A 19463-nucleotide genomic window follows, 5' to 3' on the forward strand; every position below is an offset into this window, starting at 1 on the left:
ACCAAATCAAGAAGAAGTCAGAAGGGAGCCTTCTGTGGTCAGATTCTGTTTCTACAAGAGCTTCAAGACATTTGCTGAAAAGAAAAACACTTTCAGTGAAAGTATCTCTGAAGACTCTTGATACTTAACAGCCTTGATAGTAGTGACTTTTCACCAAGTGATTTCTGCATCAGCTGATCATGCTGACGACAGAAAACCTTGTCACCTTATACATTTCTCAATATCACTGAAATAGTAGTTTTATTTGTACGTGCACAAAGTTTGTCTGCAGTTGTAATGTAAACTTAAATCTCCGTGGAGGGTTTACAATACGCGCTGTGTTTGGGTTTCATATTGCTCTCCTACTGTGCTCCTCATTGGATTTGTTAGATCCCCTGTTTCCTGCCTCTACCTCATTTGCCTAAACCACACAAATTTTCTCTGTGATCCAAGATTCCCCCAATTATCTCCTGTGCCAAATGTTATTTTCCTTCAAACTCTTTTTTTTAATTTAGTTTTTTATTTTTTTTATTGCAGCTGTTTCTTTCTGTGCTCACTTCTTGTTTTTCCTCGCCGGCGTGTCCCTGTCCTCCTGCAGGCGGGGAGCTGTACACCGGGCTGACGGCCGACTTCCTGGGAAGAGACTCAGTGATATTCAGGAGTATGGGAGGCCGCTCCACCATGAGGACAGAGACTGACCAAAAGCTCCTTCATGGTAACACTTTCATCATCTGTAATATAATGATATTTTCCTCACAGTGTAATCCTCCTTTGGGTTTAGGTTCAGTCAGATACATGTTTTTTTGTCCTGTTTTTCTTCCCCCACGCTGGCTCGCACTCTTTGTAAATTTTAAGTCAATTTAAAGTTTTAAAGCCTTAATTTCTTGTTTGAAGTGTATTTGTTGCACAGCTTTTGAAATTCGAAGTATTGACAGACAGCAAACAGTCTGTAAATCCAGTAAATCCAAAACAATATGGATTGAAATTAGAATTAGATTAGGCAATGTGCCTGAAAGGCAATAGAAACCTGTAATGTTTATTATAGACACAACAAAAGAGTTTGTTGAATGACAAAATGAACACAATTCAGCTAACCTGCAATGTTGATAACCTCTTTAGAAATTAATGCGTTACATGGTTTTAACGAAATACTTTTATTGCTTTTAAATGGATTTGATGGTCTCGTTAATATTTGTTTGCTAAATCTGCACAATATATGATACCGTTTTTTCAACACTGATTTAACTGTGATACATTATAGTTTCAATGCACTGTGCATTCATTGCAAATCATATCATTATTGTAATACTGAATAACATATCATGCAGTCCTACTAATAATAGTATGCACAAATAGCAGGCAGCTTTGAGTTCAGTAAATGTGTATTTAAATGTTCACTTCCAAGGAAAACCTCAATATTCTGCATTAATCTTCTTTTACTATGAGTGCACCCACATACTCTATGTGTTGGCAAAAGGAGTGTTTTTCTCTGGTAGCAGTAAAAGTACAAATGTTGAACACTGTAAAATTTAGTAGACGTAGACACCTTCATGATGTGAATCACCTTCAGTTGATTAGAATAATGTACAATCATATCCATTATTTACAATATCTCATTCATCTTCGGATCCAGTCTATTTCTATCGGGCTTTTTCTATTTCTACATTGGGATTTCATCAATAAAGTAACATTGTAGATAAAAGTCCCTGCTAAGTTTCCATTATTTTATATTCATAGGTTTCTTAGATTTCTTTTTTTAATGCAGTTCACTACTCATTCAGTTAAGTTGAGCTATTTTCAGTTTTTCCTCTTTCCGTTTGTCCTTCTACTTCTGCAGATCCTAAATTCATTGCAGCCCACCTCATCCCAGACAACGACGACAGAGACAATGATAAAGTGTATTTCTTCTTTACCGAGAAGGCCACGGAGGCGGGGGACAGGGAGGGATCCATACACACACGAGTTGGACGAGTTTGTGCGGTAAGACACTTATTGTCCTCACAGTCCAAATTGTCCTGAAACTTGGTAGGTTTACAGTTGAGGGTCACCGTAAGAGTCATAACACTTCATCGTCTATCCATTCAAATGTCCGTGTACTCACCACTGTTAATGTTTGTGGTGTATTGTTCTCTGTGTGCTCGTCTGGTTTCATTACAAAAAATATCAATTTCTTGTTTTCAAATGTTTTCAAATTGTCACCGTGTAAACGCAAAACTTTTTCTGAGGCAAAAACCCTTAATCAATACGTTTTCACTTGAGACGTTGTCGTGTGAAGTCTGTTTCAACTTCACCGGTTGACCGAGACATGCACCCACAAGGTGAGACCTTAGTTTATTATTTACCCGGTAACTGACAATGTTCATATTCAAACACAGCAGTGGTGCAGAGGCCGTCCCTTGGTGGTGTTTGAGACTTTGTATTAGACACTGATAATTGATGAATGAAAAGGCTGACAGAAAGTTTTCCTTCCAATTTACTCAGTTTACCCTAAAGACCTTGCTTACGCCCCATTGACCCCACAAAGGTTCAAAATCGGCTGTTAGGTGAGTGTGACTGAAGCCAGATGGCTGTGTGAGCTTCCCACTAGGTGTTTCATTTGAATAAGCGGCTTATGAAGAAGCCCAGCAGCCCCTCTGGGCTTTTGTTTTCTGTAGGATCTTGTAACAGTTTTATATTTAAATTTTTTGTGAAACACAGAAAGCTACAAAGAACCAGAAGTTTGATTTGGAAGCCTTTTTTCTATATGGTTACCCACAATTGTTCGATTTCAGGATGGGAGGTTTTAGTTTGATGAGTCCTTCAACCTCTTTCAACAGTCAAGAACTCCCCTGTGAAAAAGAGGAATGCCCTTTTTGTGCAATCAAATATTCACTCTTCCCAAAAGACCCTGTAGGCATAAGATTCAGACTTGCAGGAATTGTTTCCTCTGTCCAAAACTCACACAGCTGTCACATTTCCCAACGATGATCTCCATCGAGCCTTCACGCTCTCTAACATTCTTTTATGCATCGATTTGTCTCAGAAAACCGCTTGTGTGCCGTTTAAACCACACGCAAGTTAAGGCATGTGGAAAAGAAATCACACATTTAAAAGCAGCTGCTGGAGTTTATAAGGAGGCTGGTGAATTGGGCCACGAGGACACTTTCGACTAAATCCCACCTAAGTTTTTCTTATCTTTATCTTCGTTTCTGCTTCTTCTCTTCTTCTCCATCTTTCTCAATTTCCATTCTTCATACATGTATCCTAGTATTTCCCCCCTCCCACTCTTTGTCTCCCTCAGGCTTGCTGAGTGCTTGTCATCACTTCCCGTGCAACTTTTCTTGCCAAGAAGCAAATTATCATCGCTGGTCATCAATACACACACACACATTCATGGACACACACATTGTCTTTCTGTCTTTGCAAGGATACCTATGCTAGCCTAGCTAATCACCGTAACTCCAACACCAGTCACTGCTTTACCCTAGTCACCAGAAGTTTGCTGGTTTGAATCCCATTGCTGAGCATCCCTGAAGAAGGCCCGTTGCATTAGGAAGCTCATGGGGAGTAAAACCTGTGCCAAGCAGCACATGAGCCACTGAGGAGACCCCAAAACAGAAACACGCTTTATTGTAGCTAAAGCTAACACTTTTTTTTTTATTTCTCCTGTATTTTCTCCTAGAATGACGTTGGGGGCCAGAGAGTGCTGGTCAACAAGTGGAGCACCTTCATCAAGGCCAGATTGGTGTGTTCTGTGGCCGGACCTCATGGCATCGACACACACTTCAACCAGCTCGGTGAGACAGGTTCCACTGCACAAACTTCCCACATCCGCATCGACTGACCCTGAAGAATTTCACTCCTTCTCGCTCTTAGACAAACACAGGAAGCCCACAGAAATGATCATTTACACAAATAAAAAAAACACACTAACATCTTTGTCTCCTTGTGAAACAGAGGATGTTTTCCTGCTGAGGACAAAGGATGAAAGAAACCCAGACGTCTATGCGATCTTCAGCACTATCAGGTAAACGTCTACTCTAATGTACGTTGTCATTCAGTACTGTCCTCTTAAGAAGCTTTTTCCTCAATTCAAAAGCATATAATGTCAAGACATTTTGTATCACTATAAAATGAATTTACCATTTAGAATCATAGAAAAATTTACAACATGAATATTGTGAATTTCGACACTTGGATTTAGAAGAATTCTCATTTGTCACATGCAGAAGACAAGCACTGAAATATCTGACTTGTTAATATCTACTAGTTTATCTCGATGAAGCACTGAAAACATCCCACAAAAAGTCTTTGTATTGGTTTGTTGTTTTAATGCTTTCTAGCAATAATCTTCTACTGCTGCAATGTTTGTTCATTTGTCTTGTAAATTGGGCATATACGTATGTAAGAAACATGCATTTGTGGGATGAGTAGGAAAGCGGAATTTGTTGTTTGGTTTTTTTCCATACAGTAACAGACTGATCTAACAACAACACTTTATATTCCACACCTCTCCTCCACAGTAATGTGTTCCAGGGCTTTGCTGTGTGCGTTTACCGTATGGCTGACATCAGGGAAGCCTTCAACGGACCGTTCGCTCATAAAGAGGGTCCCGACTACCAGTGGGGTGCTTATGAAGGCAGGGTCCCTTATCCAAGGCCGGGCGTGGTGAGTGAATATTTATCCAGTGTGTTTCTTCTGTCCCTTGCTAGTATTTTATCCAGACATCTCCTACTGTGACCATAAGACATGCTGGTTGTACAAACACGTGTTTTTGAATTCACTCATATACTTTTGATTGATTAACATTTTGGCTGAGTTCATCAGATGTAGACAGTGTATTTATTAGCAATTTAACAACCTCCCATCGTGTGACATTGTTTGAAATCTGCAGCAGTAGCGAGTCCTGGACGTTTTCAGGGTTTTCCTCCTCCAACATACCTCTATTTAATGACTCGTCGTTCATCATGACGTTCTGCAGAAAGGCTGATAACTAGCAGCTCCCTGGGTGTGTTGAACCAGGTCAGATCTGTACAGAACTGTGGCCCTCCTGTGCCCCTCTGCCAAGGAAGAAAGATAAGGAGTCAACAACAATAACAATCATTTAATTTGGAAATCTACTGGGAAAAATGGAACTCCTTTGTCACCTGTAACGGCACAAAAAAACAACAACTCTATTGGGACTAACCTTCCGATTGTTGTTGTAAACAAGCTTAGCTGGACTGAAGAGGTGTGTAGCTCTTGCAGTGGATTAGTCACTGGTACAGAAATCCATGTGTTCCAGTGTAGCAGCTTATAAACTCTCACAGTTTGTAGTTGCATTGGGACAGTTTGAGCTTGATCTCATGTCGCAAAGCTTTTATTTTGGAGACTGAAGCTGGTGCACGTGGTCGTTCAGCTGTGGCGACTGTATACAAGCTCAGATCTGTCTCCTGGTTTCTCTACGGACTCTCGGTGGACCCCTGTCATGTTATTCAGACTACAATGACTGTAACTCAGTCCTGCTACACACACAAACACGCGCGATGACGTGGCTCATGTAATTCCTCCTCATCGGCAGAGTGAATGATGAATGATGTGAGAACAGCAGAGACACCTCGGTGGTTTTACTCGGCGGACGCTCTGATTAATAGGAATGTCTCCGTCTGAAACTAAGAGAAACCCGGTGAAGGAGGAAATGAGGGAGGAAAGGTAAAAGGTGATGCCTCCGGGCAGCTCCATGAGAAGCTACAGACGGTGGGAAGGTTTTCCTCAGTTTCGTCTCCGATCTCAAAGTTTGGCTGGAGTCGGACAGAATCCGCTCTCATTTTTCAGGATTTCACTTTGTAACAGATTAAATCTTAATATCCATTTTCATCTATTAAAGCACCTGTCAAAACACACCCAGACATGTGGATAGTTTACCTTCTTAAAGAGTCCATCTGACAGAGATTTGGTGGATTTATCCTTCCTGGATATTTGTTTTGGATTGAATCGTTACTTTACATCATTAGAACTTTTTGTCAGATCTGATCCTGCTGCAGAAAAAATGTTGAGCTTTTCCTCTTTACTGCAGATTTACTGGAGCCTCGACGTAATCCCACCTGGACACTGGCATGGAGTTTCATACACTCATGAACTCTGTGATGTATTAGTCTGCTACTCTCCAACATCCACTAATCAGTTTCCATCAAACGAAAAAAAATAAAAAAAACTTTGTGTTTGACATGGAAATTTTATGGGGACTTTATCTGGACTCAGGACATGAAGAGCAGGTGTTTCTCTTGGATTGGGGACCGATTTTAGTCATTAAAATAACATTTGTAGAATGTTTCAAATCAGCTGCACTTCATCACAGTGTCTTTTTGAGAACCAGAGGAGCATCAGCATCATGTTCTACTGCCCTGTGACTGCAGTGATGACAGTATCATATTTTCTAATGGCTGATCACTTTGTTCCATCCATCCATCCATCCATCCATCCATCCATCCATCCATACATCCATCCATACATCCATCCATACATCAATCCTGTTACACTTTAGGCAGTTTTTGAATATTGATGCATTTTCTCTACTTCAGTTGAACTTTTTTTGTACTAAATCTGACCTTCTACATATTAAAAGCAACAAACACAAAAAGATATTTGTTACATACGTTATTTCCTATTTCAATCATTTGAGGTAACTATTGTGATTACAGCAATACATTTATTAGAAAAGAGTTTAAACATTATTCTTATTATTATTCTTCTTCGTCTTATTATTATTCTTATTCTTATTATTAAAGACGGGGAATCGTTGCTGTTTCTCTTGAACTGAAAACCTTTGTGTGAATTTGGGTGCAAACGAGTGAAACCACAAACTATCGTATAATATCTCTCCCCACAGCTGGATGTCTGTCCAGAACAGATTAATTTTTATCTGCAGCAGAGAGGCTTGGAGCCTACATAATATGTTAAACACACGTGTGTTCAGAGCGCATGCACAGTAATAATGGAAATGAATAAGTGACTGCCAAACATGCTCACGTCTTCTCCTCACCATTAATCCCGACTTGGCTCTCAGCTGAAGCCGGATTTGGATGAACTGAGAAGAGACTTGGAAGATGTTTGAGTTTTGTGTGTAGTTCAAAAAGACGAGGACTTCACTGAGCTGTATTGAATTAGGCAGTCTGACATACCAGGGACATATGTTGTATCAGCACAAGTCGGAATGTGAAAGTGCGTAAGCTGGTCTGGTAGAAAAGTATTTTATTAATTCTCAGGAATGTGGTGAGCTGAACTCAATCTTACCATATACACTTTATAAAAGATAATTATTTGACAATGAGGTTTTAACATAATGGAAGTGTTTGAGGTCGGTGGGATGAAAGACTGAGCTTGGATTCATATTCCACATCTTCTGCGTTATATTCTGACCGTGGTCATTTAGTAAGCTCAGAGGAATGCACTGTGATGCATCAGTAGTATATTTGAGTGAAACCTCCCTGCACAGTTCATATCCCCTCTGTGAAATTGAATCCAGACCATTGCACGGCTATTGAGTGGATCGGTTACTGTTGTGATAAGCAGGGGTAATAATCTTTCTTCCATATGGAAGCAAAGTCTAGCATAGCAATACCAAGCAATGCAATTATTTAAATACCTCTTCGATTATGAGCTGAAAAAATGACAAACAGTCTTCCTATGACTCTTTTATGTATAAGAAGATCGGTCATACTTATTTAGGTTTCCTTTTCTCAATCTGAATTTATGTTAGTTTTTGGCAGTACTGTCAGGTTGATCTTTCATTGGAATCAGTCACTGCTGTAATAATACTTTTCCTTATTGATGGGCCGATCCACGTCCCAATGTCTCTGTCATTCTAACCAGGTTTTCCCTCTTTGCTTATAGATTAATCTGTTTCTGAAATGATTTGTCAGCTGAGTGGTTAAGCATTGCATTTCTGGTTATTCTGTTATTCTGATGTGACCTAATCTTCCCCGGTACAAGTACTGCAGCAGTGTTACAGCCTCGAAAGCACTTTTATTGTTTTGGATGTCAATTTCCTCATTAGATCCCAGCTGGAGTCTTTTAAATTGTTGAAGTACTCTATGAATCTAATTTCTGGCTGCTTAACTCACTAATTATATTACTGTGTAATTAGAACTAATACTTTTTCACACACTTTAGACACAGTTTGTTTCAGACTGGTGAAACTCAGACAGGCTGTGTCTCTCTAAAACACTACTTTTCCTCCAAGTACCTTTCATTGATATACAGCAGATCACCAATAAAAGCAGTTTTGCTGCAATCAAATCTAAAGTAAGCTTTTATTTAACATTAAATGTTAAAATCCCTCCGTTTCAACATTTGATTTGCTGTTAAGGTTCTTTTTTTTAATTAAATATAGGCACAGTCATTTTGTTTTTATCCTCTTTTAACACAACAGTACTGCAGGTTTCCATTCATGGTGATGTTAGCTGTTCAGGTTCAAAAAAGTGATCAGCCCATGTAATGGGTGTGAATCAGATTTGAAACCATGGAGACCATGATGGTTTGTTTCACCAGCCAGCAGTGAAGTTGCAGAGCCAGTGTTTTTTTTTGCATTTTCTCACAATTCTAACTTCTTGTTCTCATTAAAAACAAAACACTCAGTTTAACATCTTTTGAAAACGTCAAGCACTTTCTATTAAAGCTTCAATTTAGACAATCTTCAGCATTTCTCTTTTTTTTTTCAAGCATTAAAGTATCTCTTTCCCGTAATACATTTATGTTCTCATTGGTTCTATGCCACAAATGGGAACACTAAAAATCTTGCTTCTGTAGAGACGTTTCCAAAAACATGTTAAACTTTAGTTGTGAACTGAAGTCCAACGTTTTAAGTCCAATAAAACTGTTAATAACAGTTCTTTGGGAAGATTTTAAGACCATAATTAGGCTACCCCCAGCATGGCGGTAAACGGTTGGAATGCAGAGTCATTGTGGAAAGAGGCCAAAATGTTGTTTTAAACTCTTCCTTCTGTCTTGTTTTGGTTTATGTGGCTGTGCCTTGCTCCACTTTCCTCCGATCTGCCGTTAGATTGTACCATGACATATACAAGTCTCTGTTTTCCTTTTTGCAGTGCCCCAGTAAAATCACCAACCAGCCTGGCAGGGAGTTTGGCAGCACGAAGGACTTCCCTGATTCGGTCCTGCAGTTTGCTCGCAGTCACCCGCTCATGTGGCGGCCCGTGTATCCAGCCCTGCGCCAGCCTGCTCTCGTGAAGGCCAACCTTCCTTACAAGCTGAAACAGATTGTGGTGGACCGGGTGGAGGCAGAGGACGGGCATTACGACGTGATGTTCATTGGCACAGGTGATTGCGGGTGATCTCATGCTTTTAGGGAGTTGCAAACAGGTGCTAATTTTTAAATTAGATGTTAAACTCACCTGCCAGATTTGGTCTTTTGAACAAAGTGTGACTATGGTTTGCGTGTTTGTCTTTCAGATACCGGCAAAGTGTTGAAGGTCATTGCCCTGCAGGGAGGAAACAGCCTGGAGACGGAGGAGGTTACCCTGGAGGAGCTACAAGTCTTTAAAGTAAAAATGAAATGAGTTTATGTGAAGCTTTGCTTCCTTCCTTTTCCTTTCAGTTCACACAGCAAATCACTCATTATAGTTGATAACATTATTGTCCTTGGAGCTGAGGGATGAAAAGAGCCAGAATGAGTTCTTTTGTATTTCAAGAAAAGCTGTTTTATAACCTTATCACTTGAATGATGAATTTGTTTGTATTTCATCACGCATGTTTTTGCTTTTCTTATCGTTACTGCAGGTGCCAACTCCAATTACATCCATGGAGATATCTGTGAAGAGGGTGAGTCCGTCTCACTGTAATTACCGTAATGCAGAAACATTAGGTCTCCTCCGTGCTCAGTGTCTTTTCCTATCTTCTTGCTATTCCTGACAGCAAGCCTTGTTTGTGGGCTCTCCAGCGGGCGTAGCGCAGGTGAAGCTGCATCGCTGTGAGACTTATGGGAAAGCCTGCGCCGAGTGCTGCCTTGCCAGAGACCCATACTGCGCCTGGGATGGATCCTCTTGTTCTCGGTACACTCCCAACAGCAAACGCCGCTTCCGCAGACAGGACATCAGACACGGAAACCCTGTGCTCCAATGTGTGGATCAGAACCCCGGTGGTGAGTCCAAGTTTGGCTTTTTTTTTAACAATTTCTTTTTTTGGTTTAAAAGCGACCTAAAATATCAGTCACTTGACTGGTGACCTCTCAGATGGTTGTTTTCGATTGATACGATGTTCGCCTGAGGACAGACTAGATGTCAGAGTGATTAAATACACTGGCTGGGATCACAAGGCCTGACAGGCAGGTGCTAATTGTTACAGCTTAAAGCTCATCTGAGCACAACCCAAGAGCAAGAGGTGAGGTTATTGCACATCTATTGATCCTTATGGATGGATGGATGGATGGATGGTAGACAGTTTTTAGGCTCTACCAAGTCAGAAATAATCCATAAACATAATTCGTTTGACTTTTACTAAACTACAAAAACATATCAAAATGATTTTGTATTTTCTTTTTATAACATTGTTGCTGAAGATTTTATATGTAAGATGATGTGCATGACTATTGTTTTGTATACTGTACATATCTCAAGTGTGAAAAGGCTGTTAATAGACGTTGAATGGAGAGTAGATTCATTGTGTTTGTGTCTCTAAAGGTCTGTGTAGACCTATTGAAGGTTTTCCTAAAATAAAAAAGAAGGGTTTATGTGAGGAAATCAGTCAGGTTATGTCAACAGTGTATACCGAGTTTAACGTGTGCATGGAAGCACATATAGAATCCGGCCCAATTTCACAAAAGTACTCATGGATCTTTGAAACAGTTGTGAGAAGGACAGAGTTGAGAGTAAAGCCTAAACTTCCTTGTGTATAAACCGCCGAAAGACAAGTGGGAAAAGGGTGATTTGAAGGTGAGGGCAAAGAAATCGTGTGAAGACAGACAAGAAAAGGAAATTCAGGTCATTGAGAGGCGAGGAAGAAAAAGTGTGTGAGTGTGTTTGCGTACCTGAGTGCACGTATGGAGCCGAGGTGATGAAAGACGCTCGCAAAAGCCTCTTGGTGAACCGCCGCTTTAAAGGCTTTCTTTGTTCCAGGTGTCAGACTGAAATTTCATCCCAAATTCGGAGTATTTGTTCAATACGTGCCCTCATACGACAAGTGCACGCTTTCCGAAGTTTCATCAAAACCTGCAAACTTTGCACGTAAAGTCAAGATTGGAGCTGTTTTCCTCTGTGTGGGTGTGCAGGGTTTTTATAAACTGACACCTTTGAGAAAAAGCTCATGCAAAGCAGCAGCACAGACACTGCAAAGCCAATCAAACTCTAGCGAAATATTTCGTGTATGTAGAAACCAAAAGAGAACATGTTGCCTTTGCACAGGGTTAGAAAAAGGACTGTATTTTGGTGTCCAAGCAGAAAGTTCTCGATAAGCACAATTTGTTAGCTTTGGATGGAGGTAAGCATATTTTTCTTCCTGTTTCCAATCTTCATCCCAAGTTAATCTCATAGACAGCTGACTTCATACTGGCCATGTATGATAGAGTGATATCAGTGATCTCATCTAATTCTCATTAATCAACCTATGTCAAAGATTGGTTGCATGTTTTTTTTCTAAATGACTTGTTTTGTTTATTTATACACGAGATAAGAAAAGATGCGAAGTCAGAAGAACAGACAGAAAAATACTCTGATGATTTTATTCCCATATTCTCTATGGAGGGCATCAAACCAAATGCTTAAGAGTGTGGTCGGTCGGTTCAAAATCAAATTCAAAATGATTGCCTCTTGAAACAAAAATTACTGAACAAAACAAAATCGGAATCTTTTTTTCTTTTTTCTGCAACACTCCCAAACAATATCTAAAAAAAAACAATCCCATCGCAAAATCCTTTTGGGGGTGAAACTAACACCTGTTGGGGCTTTCAAAAACACTTGTAGGAATTGTCAAGCAACAAGACGTGGATAATCACAGTAAAAAATGCCGTTGTACACACTTCCTGTGTTTGTAATAGAATATGCTTCAGTCTTACTTCTCATTCTTTTAAAACATTTCTGTCTTTTTCTACTTTGATAAGAAGACCTGGACGTAGCGGAGGACAAGGTGGTGTATGGGACTGAGAACAACAGCACCTTCCTGGAGTGTGTTCCTCGCTCTCCACAGGCTACGGTCACCTGGCTCGTCCAACGAGATGATCGCAAAGAAGAGGTGAGACAATCGCGAACAATCAAATCGGCATTGAGGTCTGGATGCACGACGTTCCTCCTCGGCGTATAAAACAATCAGTGGAAGGTGTGGAGGCTTTGAGAGGCTGTTGGTGTGGAGGAATGTAACTGCCAGCAAACGGTGGTCTGGGGAACTGCCTTTAAATGTGGGATTTGTGTGTGAATTTGGCACGTGGTTGACACATTTGACGACCATTTGACATATGGTGGAAATTAAGCAGTTGCATTTCAAAGGAAATTCCCCGATTGCTCTTCTTCTTGAACAAACAATGAATTTCTCTGCAAACCTTGACCACAAGCCACCGCAAGCCCAAGTGTCACTCAATGTCTACTGGACACTGTGACTGAAACACGCTGGCAAAGTCTGTCAGAAGCGTCACATGTGAAAAGTTGTGCTGCGAGGTGCGCCCGCGGCAATCTTTCATCTGTTTGTGGTTTTGTTCCTCCGAGCTTAACTGAGTGCCTCGGTCAACCATGCGAGTATTAAGGCATTACCACCCCTCTCCATTACCCTGCAAATAAACATTTGACTGCCACACTGGCGGACTTGGCTGCCATGTTTGTGTTGGCATGCAGGGATGGTTTGAGAAGCCGAGGGAAAGAATTTAGGAGGAGGAGGAGGAGGAGGAGGAGGCTGGAGGTAGATAGAGAAAAGAATGTAAAGTAGGAGGGTGAAAGGCACAAGAGAAAGAAAAGACAAACTGCAAACTGAATATCGGTAAATTCTTGCTGAGAAAAACAAAAAGACTTCTGTTGTTTTACTGTAAAACAAAAGATTATAAACTCATTCCCATTTTGTTTTTGCAACTTTTTTTTTATGGTTTTTTTCTTCTAAGGAAAGCTTTTATAGTCAAGGGACTTACACACATTTATGTCAAGTCATGATCAAAATGTTACTTCTACTTTTAAAAAACAGTGTTGTTACAGGCTTCCTGCAATTAAAAATCTAATTTTATTTTGCAAAAGTCTTTATTTGATTGCACCAACATGACTTATTAATGTCTTACTTTTTAATTTATTTAAAAAAATGTACACATGTTCAGCAAATGAAATGCCTTTTTTTTTTTTATAAAATTTGTGCATATCAGCAAAAGTTTGTTTGACACTCACAAACTGAAAATAAAAGAAAATGTATTCCCTGCTACTCTTAGACACTATTGCAGAACATCTTTGTATTTTTACAGCAAAATCTCAAATGTCAAATCCCGTTAAAGTAGTCTTATTCATTTATTTCGATCTCCATCCTTTTTGTTAATTTGTTTTCCAGCCAATTTTCACCTCAAATTCCTCTACAGACCAGCAATTAATTTCTCCCAACATTACACAAGATGTCAGTGTCTTTAGAGGTTGACAGCCAACACTGTTTTACCTTTTTTAAACATTTCACTTATGAGAATCAAATCATTTGGACATGATTTAGTGTCAAGGCTCCACAAACTACTAACTAATAACTTCTTGAAAAACTCATAATCTACAGACAGGATGGCCTCTATGGCCTCTAATGTCACATAATGTGCTCACATTTAACCATAACCGAGTTCATCCTGTTAAATAAAAAGTGTCTGGCTGTGATGGTACTTGTTAACTACAGGGAAAATTGTGAACGCAATATTACACGTTTGCTGGCGTCCAATGTGACAATGTGTCTTCACTCAGGTGAAACTGGATGATCGAGTGATGTCCACGGAGCAAGGTCTCCTCTTCCGACGTGTCTTCCGCCAAGACGAAGGTGCGTACATCTGCCGCTCCCGAGAGCACGGCTTCACGCAGGTCCTGGGACGAATCACCCTCGAAGTCCTCCAGGGGGAGACGGTGGACGAGCTGATGGCCCGTGACAACGCCGGCGTCTCCGACTCGTTCAAAGACCGCTCGGCGGGGGGCTACAGGGCCTGGATGCCGTGCAGCGCGTACAGCAGGGGCGGCTCGGCGGGCCAGATCGGCCAGTCTCGCACGTGGTTCAAGGACATCATGCAACTCATCGGACCGTCCAACCTGCCACACGTGGAGGAGTACTGCGAGAGGATGTGGTGCAACGACAAGCTGAGGAGGAAGCACAAGAGCATGCTGGAGAAATACCGCCAGGCGCAGGAGAGCGCCAGGAAGGCTCGCAGCAAGAACTCCGGCGAGCGCAACCGGACGCCGCGGGACCTCAGCGCACGGGAGGAGTAATGGAGGGAAAGTAGAAACAGAGACGAAGATTCGACAACACAGAAAACCAGCTGGCCCAATAGTTGAAACTATCTTACTCACAATTTTGTAAGAAATCAGTAGATCGGATGGAGGTGTCTGTTTTGGCCGACACAAAGTGAGCTTATCGGAAAAAAAAGATTTACGATTCAGACATTTGACAGGCGCTTTGGAGGAAATCACATCTGGAAGTGGAAAACGTCATCATGCTGTCCTATGCTGTTTACTTCTGCAGCGGTTTTTGACACGGTGTGTGGAAGAGTTCCCATCTTTATGAAATCAGTGTTTCACGTTGTGCATGTTGTCAGTGTCTTGACTGTCGCCCAGAAAAAGACAGAAGTGTTCATTGTTTGGAGGGACGGCACTGCGAGGGGCTGCCGGACTGATCCCAACGGGCTCTCACTGCTGTGAGGAAGAGGACGAGAGACAATTTTTAAATCCACTCTGAGGACGCTTTAGAAAAAAACCACGAATCCTGAGTACCGCTGCCTCCCTCACACGTGTGTCATTGTAGTGATATCGGAATGAGCAACACTGCTTTCATGTCATCGGGTCATTTTTCACTGAGAAAAGCTTAAAAACCTCTTAAACCTCAGATTGAATCACACACGTCTGTGGACCGACTGTACTGACAACAGACTGCTTCATTTTTTACTTTTCAGCCTGACTGACTCTTTTATGGACCATTTGTTTTGGCTCAGATCAAACTCTTAATTGGTTTATTTTTGCAAATTCTTCTCTCACACACACACACACACACACACACACACACACACACACACACACACACACACACACACACACACACACACACACACACACACACACACACACACACACACACACACACATTTCTTTTTTGGATGTATTTCGCACTGGATTTGTTTCCCTTTCACTTATGACTTCAGTGATCCGTATCTCTTACCTTACTCTACCTTTGATCTGTTATGAAATGCTTTTAGTTGACTTTAGCCTGTTACAGACTTCATAGTCTATTTTTAGAGAAACTGATGAAATGCGCAGGTTTTCTACGCTCCCTGTGGTGATCTCGTTTACACATGGATATACTCACCTCACTTACTTCCAGTCACAGAAAGCTTCGCCACGCATCACACTGAACACGTAAAGCTCGACCAGCTGGAAGCCACCAAGAGACGACTGTTGATGGTTCAACAGATTACAGGCACACTGCTTTATTTTCTACTCCTTGTGGGTTGACCCGACCATAAAACCTTTTCTCTTGAGACAAAAGCTTAACTCTTTTTTTTTTTTTTTTTCAACGGCTTATCTTCATGCTTCTAGTTACAGGCTGTAACACTTCTTTGAATTTACCAAAAGGTTGTCAACAATGTGAGATACTTGTCGGAAAAGTTGAGCACAAATGGAAATGCTTCTTAAATAAACAAATATACTTTGACCCATCTGTGCTTCAGGCACTGATATGCTGAGGCAAATAAAGCTTCAAATAGACTAAAAGCAGGTTTCAATGAGTGTTTTGGTGTCATTTTAACTGTGCATGATACATGAATACATTGATGGACGGCTTCCAATTCAAGTACTTTCAGCCACAGTCTTAGTTTTATTACGGGACAGCAATATGGTAAAATCGACTCAAAATCTACAATTCAAAAAATAAGAAATCAATCATTTCAACATAAACAAGAAGAAGTGACAAAAATGTGAAACACCTGGGGTAGAAAACGTCCATGAAGCGCCTCCATTTCCAGCAAAAGCAGATCTGAACACGTTTTCCCTGCATTGTTGTTAAAATAGTCCCAGTGACTGAGCGTAAAACTAGCGAAGCCAGAAGAACCATCGTTTAATGATAAACTAATCTTTACATTTTCATTGCCAGAATCAGAATCAGAAAATGGAACAAATCAGTCTTCATAACGAATCACAAGGAAAAGAGTTTCTTTATCTTCAGTCAATTTCTTTTGATTAAAAAGCCATTAAAGGCGATGTTGCATAACCCAGCCGCTCCGCTGTGACCTCGGCTCTCACTGTAATTCGTCCACTGAAGCGCTTTTCCCACCGTTTTCTCTGTGTGCTGAAGCCCGCCGCTGATAATAGGGGAACAATAGAGAGGGTCAAGTGTAATGACCGGCTCCTCTTGTGCTTTCTGCTTTGGAAATACTGATTCTCACATGGTTCATAGTTCCAACACGGAATCATTAACATTCTTATTGTCTATAGTCTTGTTGGTAAAATATGACTTTCATGGTTATCCAATCTGAAAAGGGTTTTCCTCGTGAACGTAACGGACAGAAACGAGTCGGAGGTTGAGAAGTTAGATCGGGGGAGGGGGCGGTGGGGACTTGGGTCCAAATTGGACTCCGGGAAACAACTGCAGCACATTTTTCTGGAGAAACACATTTTTTGTCAAATTCTATACAGATCAGAACAAAGTAATGTGCCGAAGCAACTTTAATTCTGTTTTGTTTGGCATTTAGAGCATATTTAGTTTTATCGTGAATTAAGTAAATGTTAGAACGAAATCATAATCACTGTCACTGTTACCGCAAAAACGTTTTGGTTTTCAGGTCACGGCCAAAATCCATAACGATGGTTTGAAGTAAGTGTTGGCCGAGATTAACAGGAATGGGGGCACAAGGAAAACATACCAATCCTCGGTTATACTGAGGGCTACAAGAAAAAGAGATTTAAATACATCACATCAAGGAAATACTTTTCGAAACGTGTTTATTTTTATTTTTTTTCTAAATCCTCCTTCACCAAACCTCATAGGGCACGTCAGGATGAACCCATGTCGAATATGCTGAAAGTTTTCTGGGAGCTCTCTCGGTGTTTGGATTAATCAGGAAAAAACACGAACAACATTGAACCTATGGCCTCCCTCTGACCTTCATGTCGTGAGAATATTTGCATCGGGGGAAAAAAAAAAAAAAAAGAAGAGCGACAGTGTGTAGATTTAAAGAGAAAATCGAAGGTACTATAGACATCTTGTGAAAGTTGTATTCACTAATCCTGAATATATATATATATTTTTTAAACATGCAGCACAGGTTTTATTCAAACTGTTTCTTTTCTTAGTTACGGGATTGTGAGATCAGCTGTTAGTCTGCACTTGTTTTCTCTGAAAATACTGTCTGATGTGGAGGAAAACAAGAGTCAGTGATAAAGGTAATATTTAAGGACAAAAAGTGTCTAAACATGTCTTTTCTTTTCTCTAGCGATGTCATAACTCAATGTCAAATCTGTAAATGGTCTTGTTTATGGTCTATGGTTCATGTAAATGTTTAAACAAATCTTTTCTTCTCAATGTTGTGAATGACTGTCATTTGTTGTGTAATAGTTGTAACTGTGATTGTAAAATTTCCTGCTAACATCCATTCTCTTTGTTACATTTATCACAAAACTCAACTGTTTGGACAGATGTACACACGTTACTATTATTATGGGGTTTTTTTTCTCTAGTAATTATGAAGTCAGTGGTTGCAGACAACAATGTGCCATGACTGAGCCTATCAGTCATCTGCGCACGTTCACTCAGTGTAAATCTTTCAGATGCGATTTGTTTGTTTTTTGTACAGTTGCACAAGAGTGTGTCGTGTTAGTGCATGTGACTTTTGATATGTTTAACTCAATCTTAGATTGTCCATTTTATATAGTTCCTTCTGTTCAGTGCAGTTTGAGATAGCATTTAAACTTCTATAACTAGTATTTCACAGTGTTTGTGTGTGTTTATGAGATCATGTGATGGGTTCGACTTTTGACAAGGAAACACAAATATTGTGATGTTTTTTTCTTTCTTCTTTTAAAGGTTTAAACCAGCTGATCTGCAGCAGGTGATTTCCTCTGATTGTTTAATGGATTTTTTCACATGCGCTGACCTCCACAGCTGCTTTGCATTAAGCAGGCAGGAGCTTCAGGCCACATTTACACGTTCTCGTTAAAAACTGCAATTTCTCTGCGTTTGGGCCGCGCATTCACACAAAAACGCAGCTACGAGTCACCACAAACAATGATTTCTCAAAAAACTGCCCACCGGGGTGATGTAGAAAATGTAAGTGTCTCCAATTGTATGTAAAGAAGGGTAGACAGAGATTTAGGTCAAGGAAACGTCGTCTATATGCGACCTGTGTTTAGAGTTTGACTGCTGTGATGATAATGACTCCTGTGAAAACAGTGCTTGTTTTTACGTTTTACTTTATATTCTACCGCCACTTTTAGGTGGAGCTCCGCTTCTTTATCCGTCCAAACAAACGAACCGTGCGCCATTATTGCTGAACAGGAAATAACTCGCGACATTGTGGTTTTTTTCACAGGGTTATGATTGGCTATCACGGCTTCATGCTTCTCGTTACACTGCCCCCTAAAGGTTTGGCATGCTCATTGTCGCTCTGAACCTGGTGTATGTTCAGTCCGTGTAAATCAAGATATTTTTTGTCAACCTAAAAGCGGAAATATCCGTTTTTGTAAAAACCTGGGTACGTGTAAATGTGGCCTCACGCAGACAGGAGCAGGAATATTCAAGAAAAGCCTGCGGTCGAAATGGTTTATCGTTGACTAGCTTGTGAGTTGTCCAACCAGCACATCATAACAACAAAGTTCTCAACATGACTGATTAAGAAAAGCATAAGAGTGAAGACATCCTTTTATTAAATTTCACATCACTTCTTAGTGATATGTTCCATCATTGCTTTGTAAAAAAAAAAAAAAAATGTGTACTGGTCTCTGGCAGAAAGAGCCTAATTTAAATGAGTATTTATGTTTTATTTAAGTGTCTCTTTTACCATGCATGCTATAAACTTGTATGCTATTTAACACAATTAAAAGTCGTCCTTTTTAAACTACAGCCTGAATGGACTTTAATTCATCTTAGTTGGAAATTGGAACATTGTGACATAAACACATGTACGGACTATCTGGCTTTTAGTGGCCTGAAACCAAGACACGCACCATTTCATGTTACATCAACACCAGGCAGACTGCACACCTGCAGCATGGCTGTTTATTTCAGGGTATGAGTGTGACTCCATTTCCCATGTCTGCCCCTTCCCATGTTCTGTAAACAATTTTATGCCTCATTTTGCTTGCAAAAGCCGAGATGTACTTAAT

The 19463-nt window shown here is 40.4% G+C and overlaps 1 protein-coding gene across 1 annotated transcript in view; it reads left to right on the top strand.

The window, feature by feature from the left end:
* sema3bl (sema domain, immunoglobulin domain (Ig), short basic domain, secreted, (semaphorin) 3bl) overlaps positions 1 to 17269 on the top strand; it is a 67528-nt gene extending 50259 nt beyond the window's left edge. The window contains exons 6-16 of the mRNA XM_080469157.1: positions 578 to 694; positions 1817 to 1959; positions 3641 to 3755; positions 3916 to 3985; positions 4482 to 4626; positions 9042 to 9273; positions 9406 to 9497; positions 9733 to 9774; positions 9868 to 10093; positions 12050 to 12177; positions 13851 to 17269. Coding sequence (XP_080325283.1) covers positions 578 to 694; positions 1817 to 1959; positions 3641 to 3755; positions 3916 to 3985; positions 4482 to 4626; positions 9042 to 9273; positions 9406 to 9497; positions 9733 to 9774; positions 9868 to 10093; positions 12050 to 12177; positions 13851 to 14363 — 1823 coding nt within the window. The 3' untranslated portion in view covers positions 14364 to 17269. The remainder of the gene's footprint in view (positions 1 to 577; positions 695 to 1816; positions 1960 to 3640; positions 3756 to 3915; positions 3986 to 4481; positions 4627 to 9041; positions 9274 to 9405; positions 9498 to 9732; positions 9775 to 9867; positions 10094 to 12049; positions 12178 to 13850) is intronic.
* Positions 17270 to 19463: the final 2194 nt, after the last annotated feature.

The sequence above is a fragment of the Lipophrys pholis genome (assembly GCF_963383615.2).
Source record: "Lipophrys pholis genome assembly, chromosome: 8".
Lineage (NCBI taxonomy): Eukaryota > Metazoa > Chordata > Actinopteri > Blenniiformes > Blenniidae > Lipophrys > Lipophrys pholis.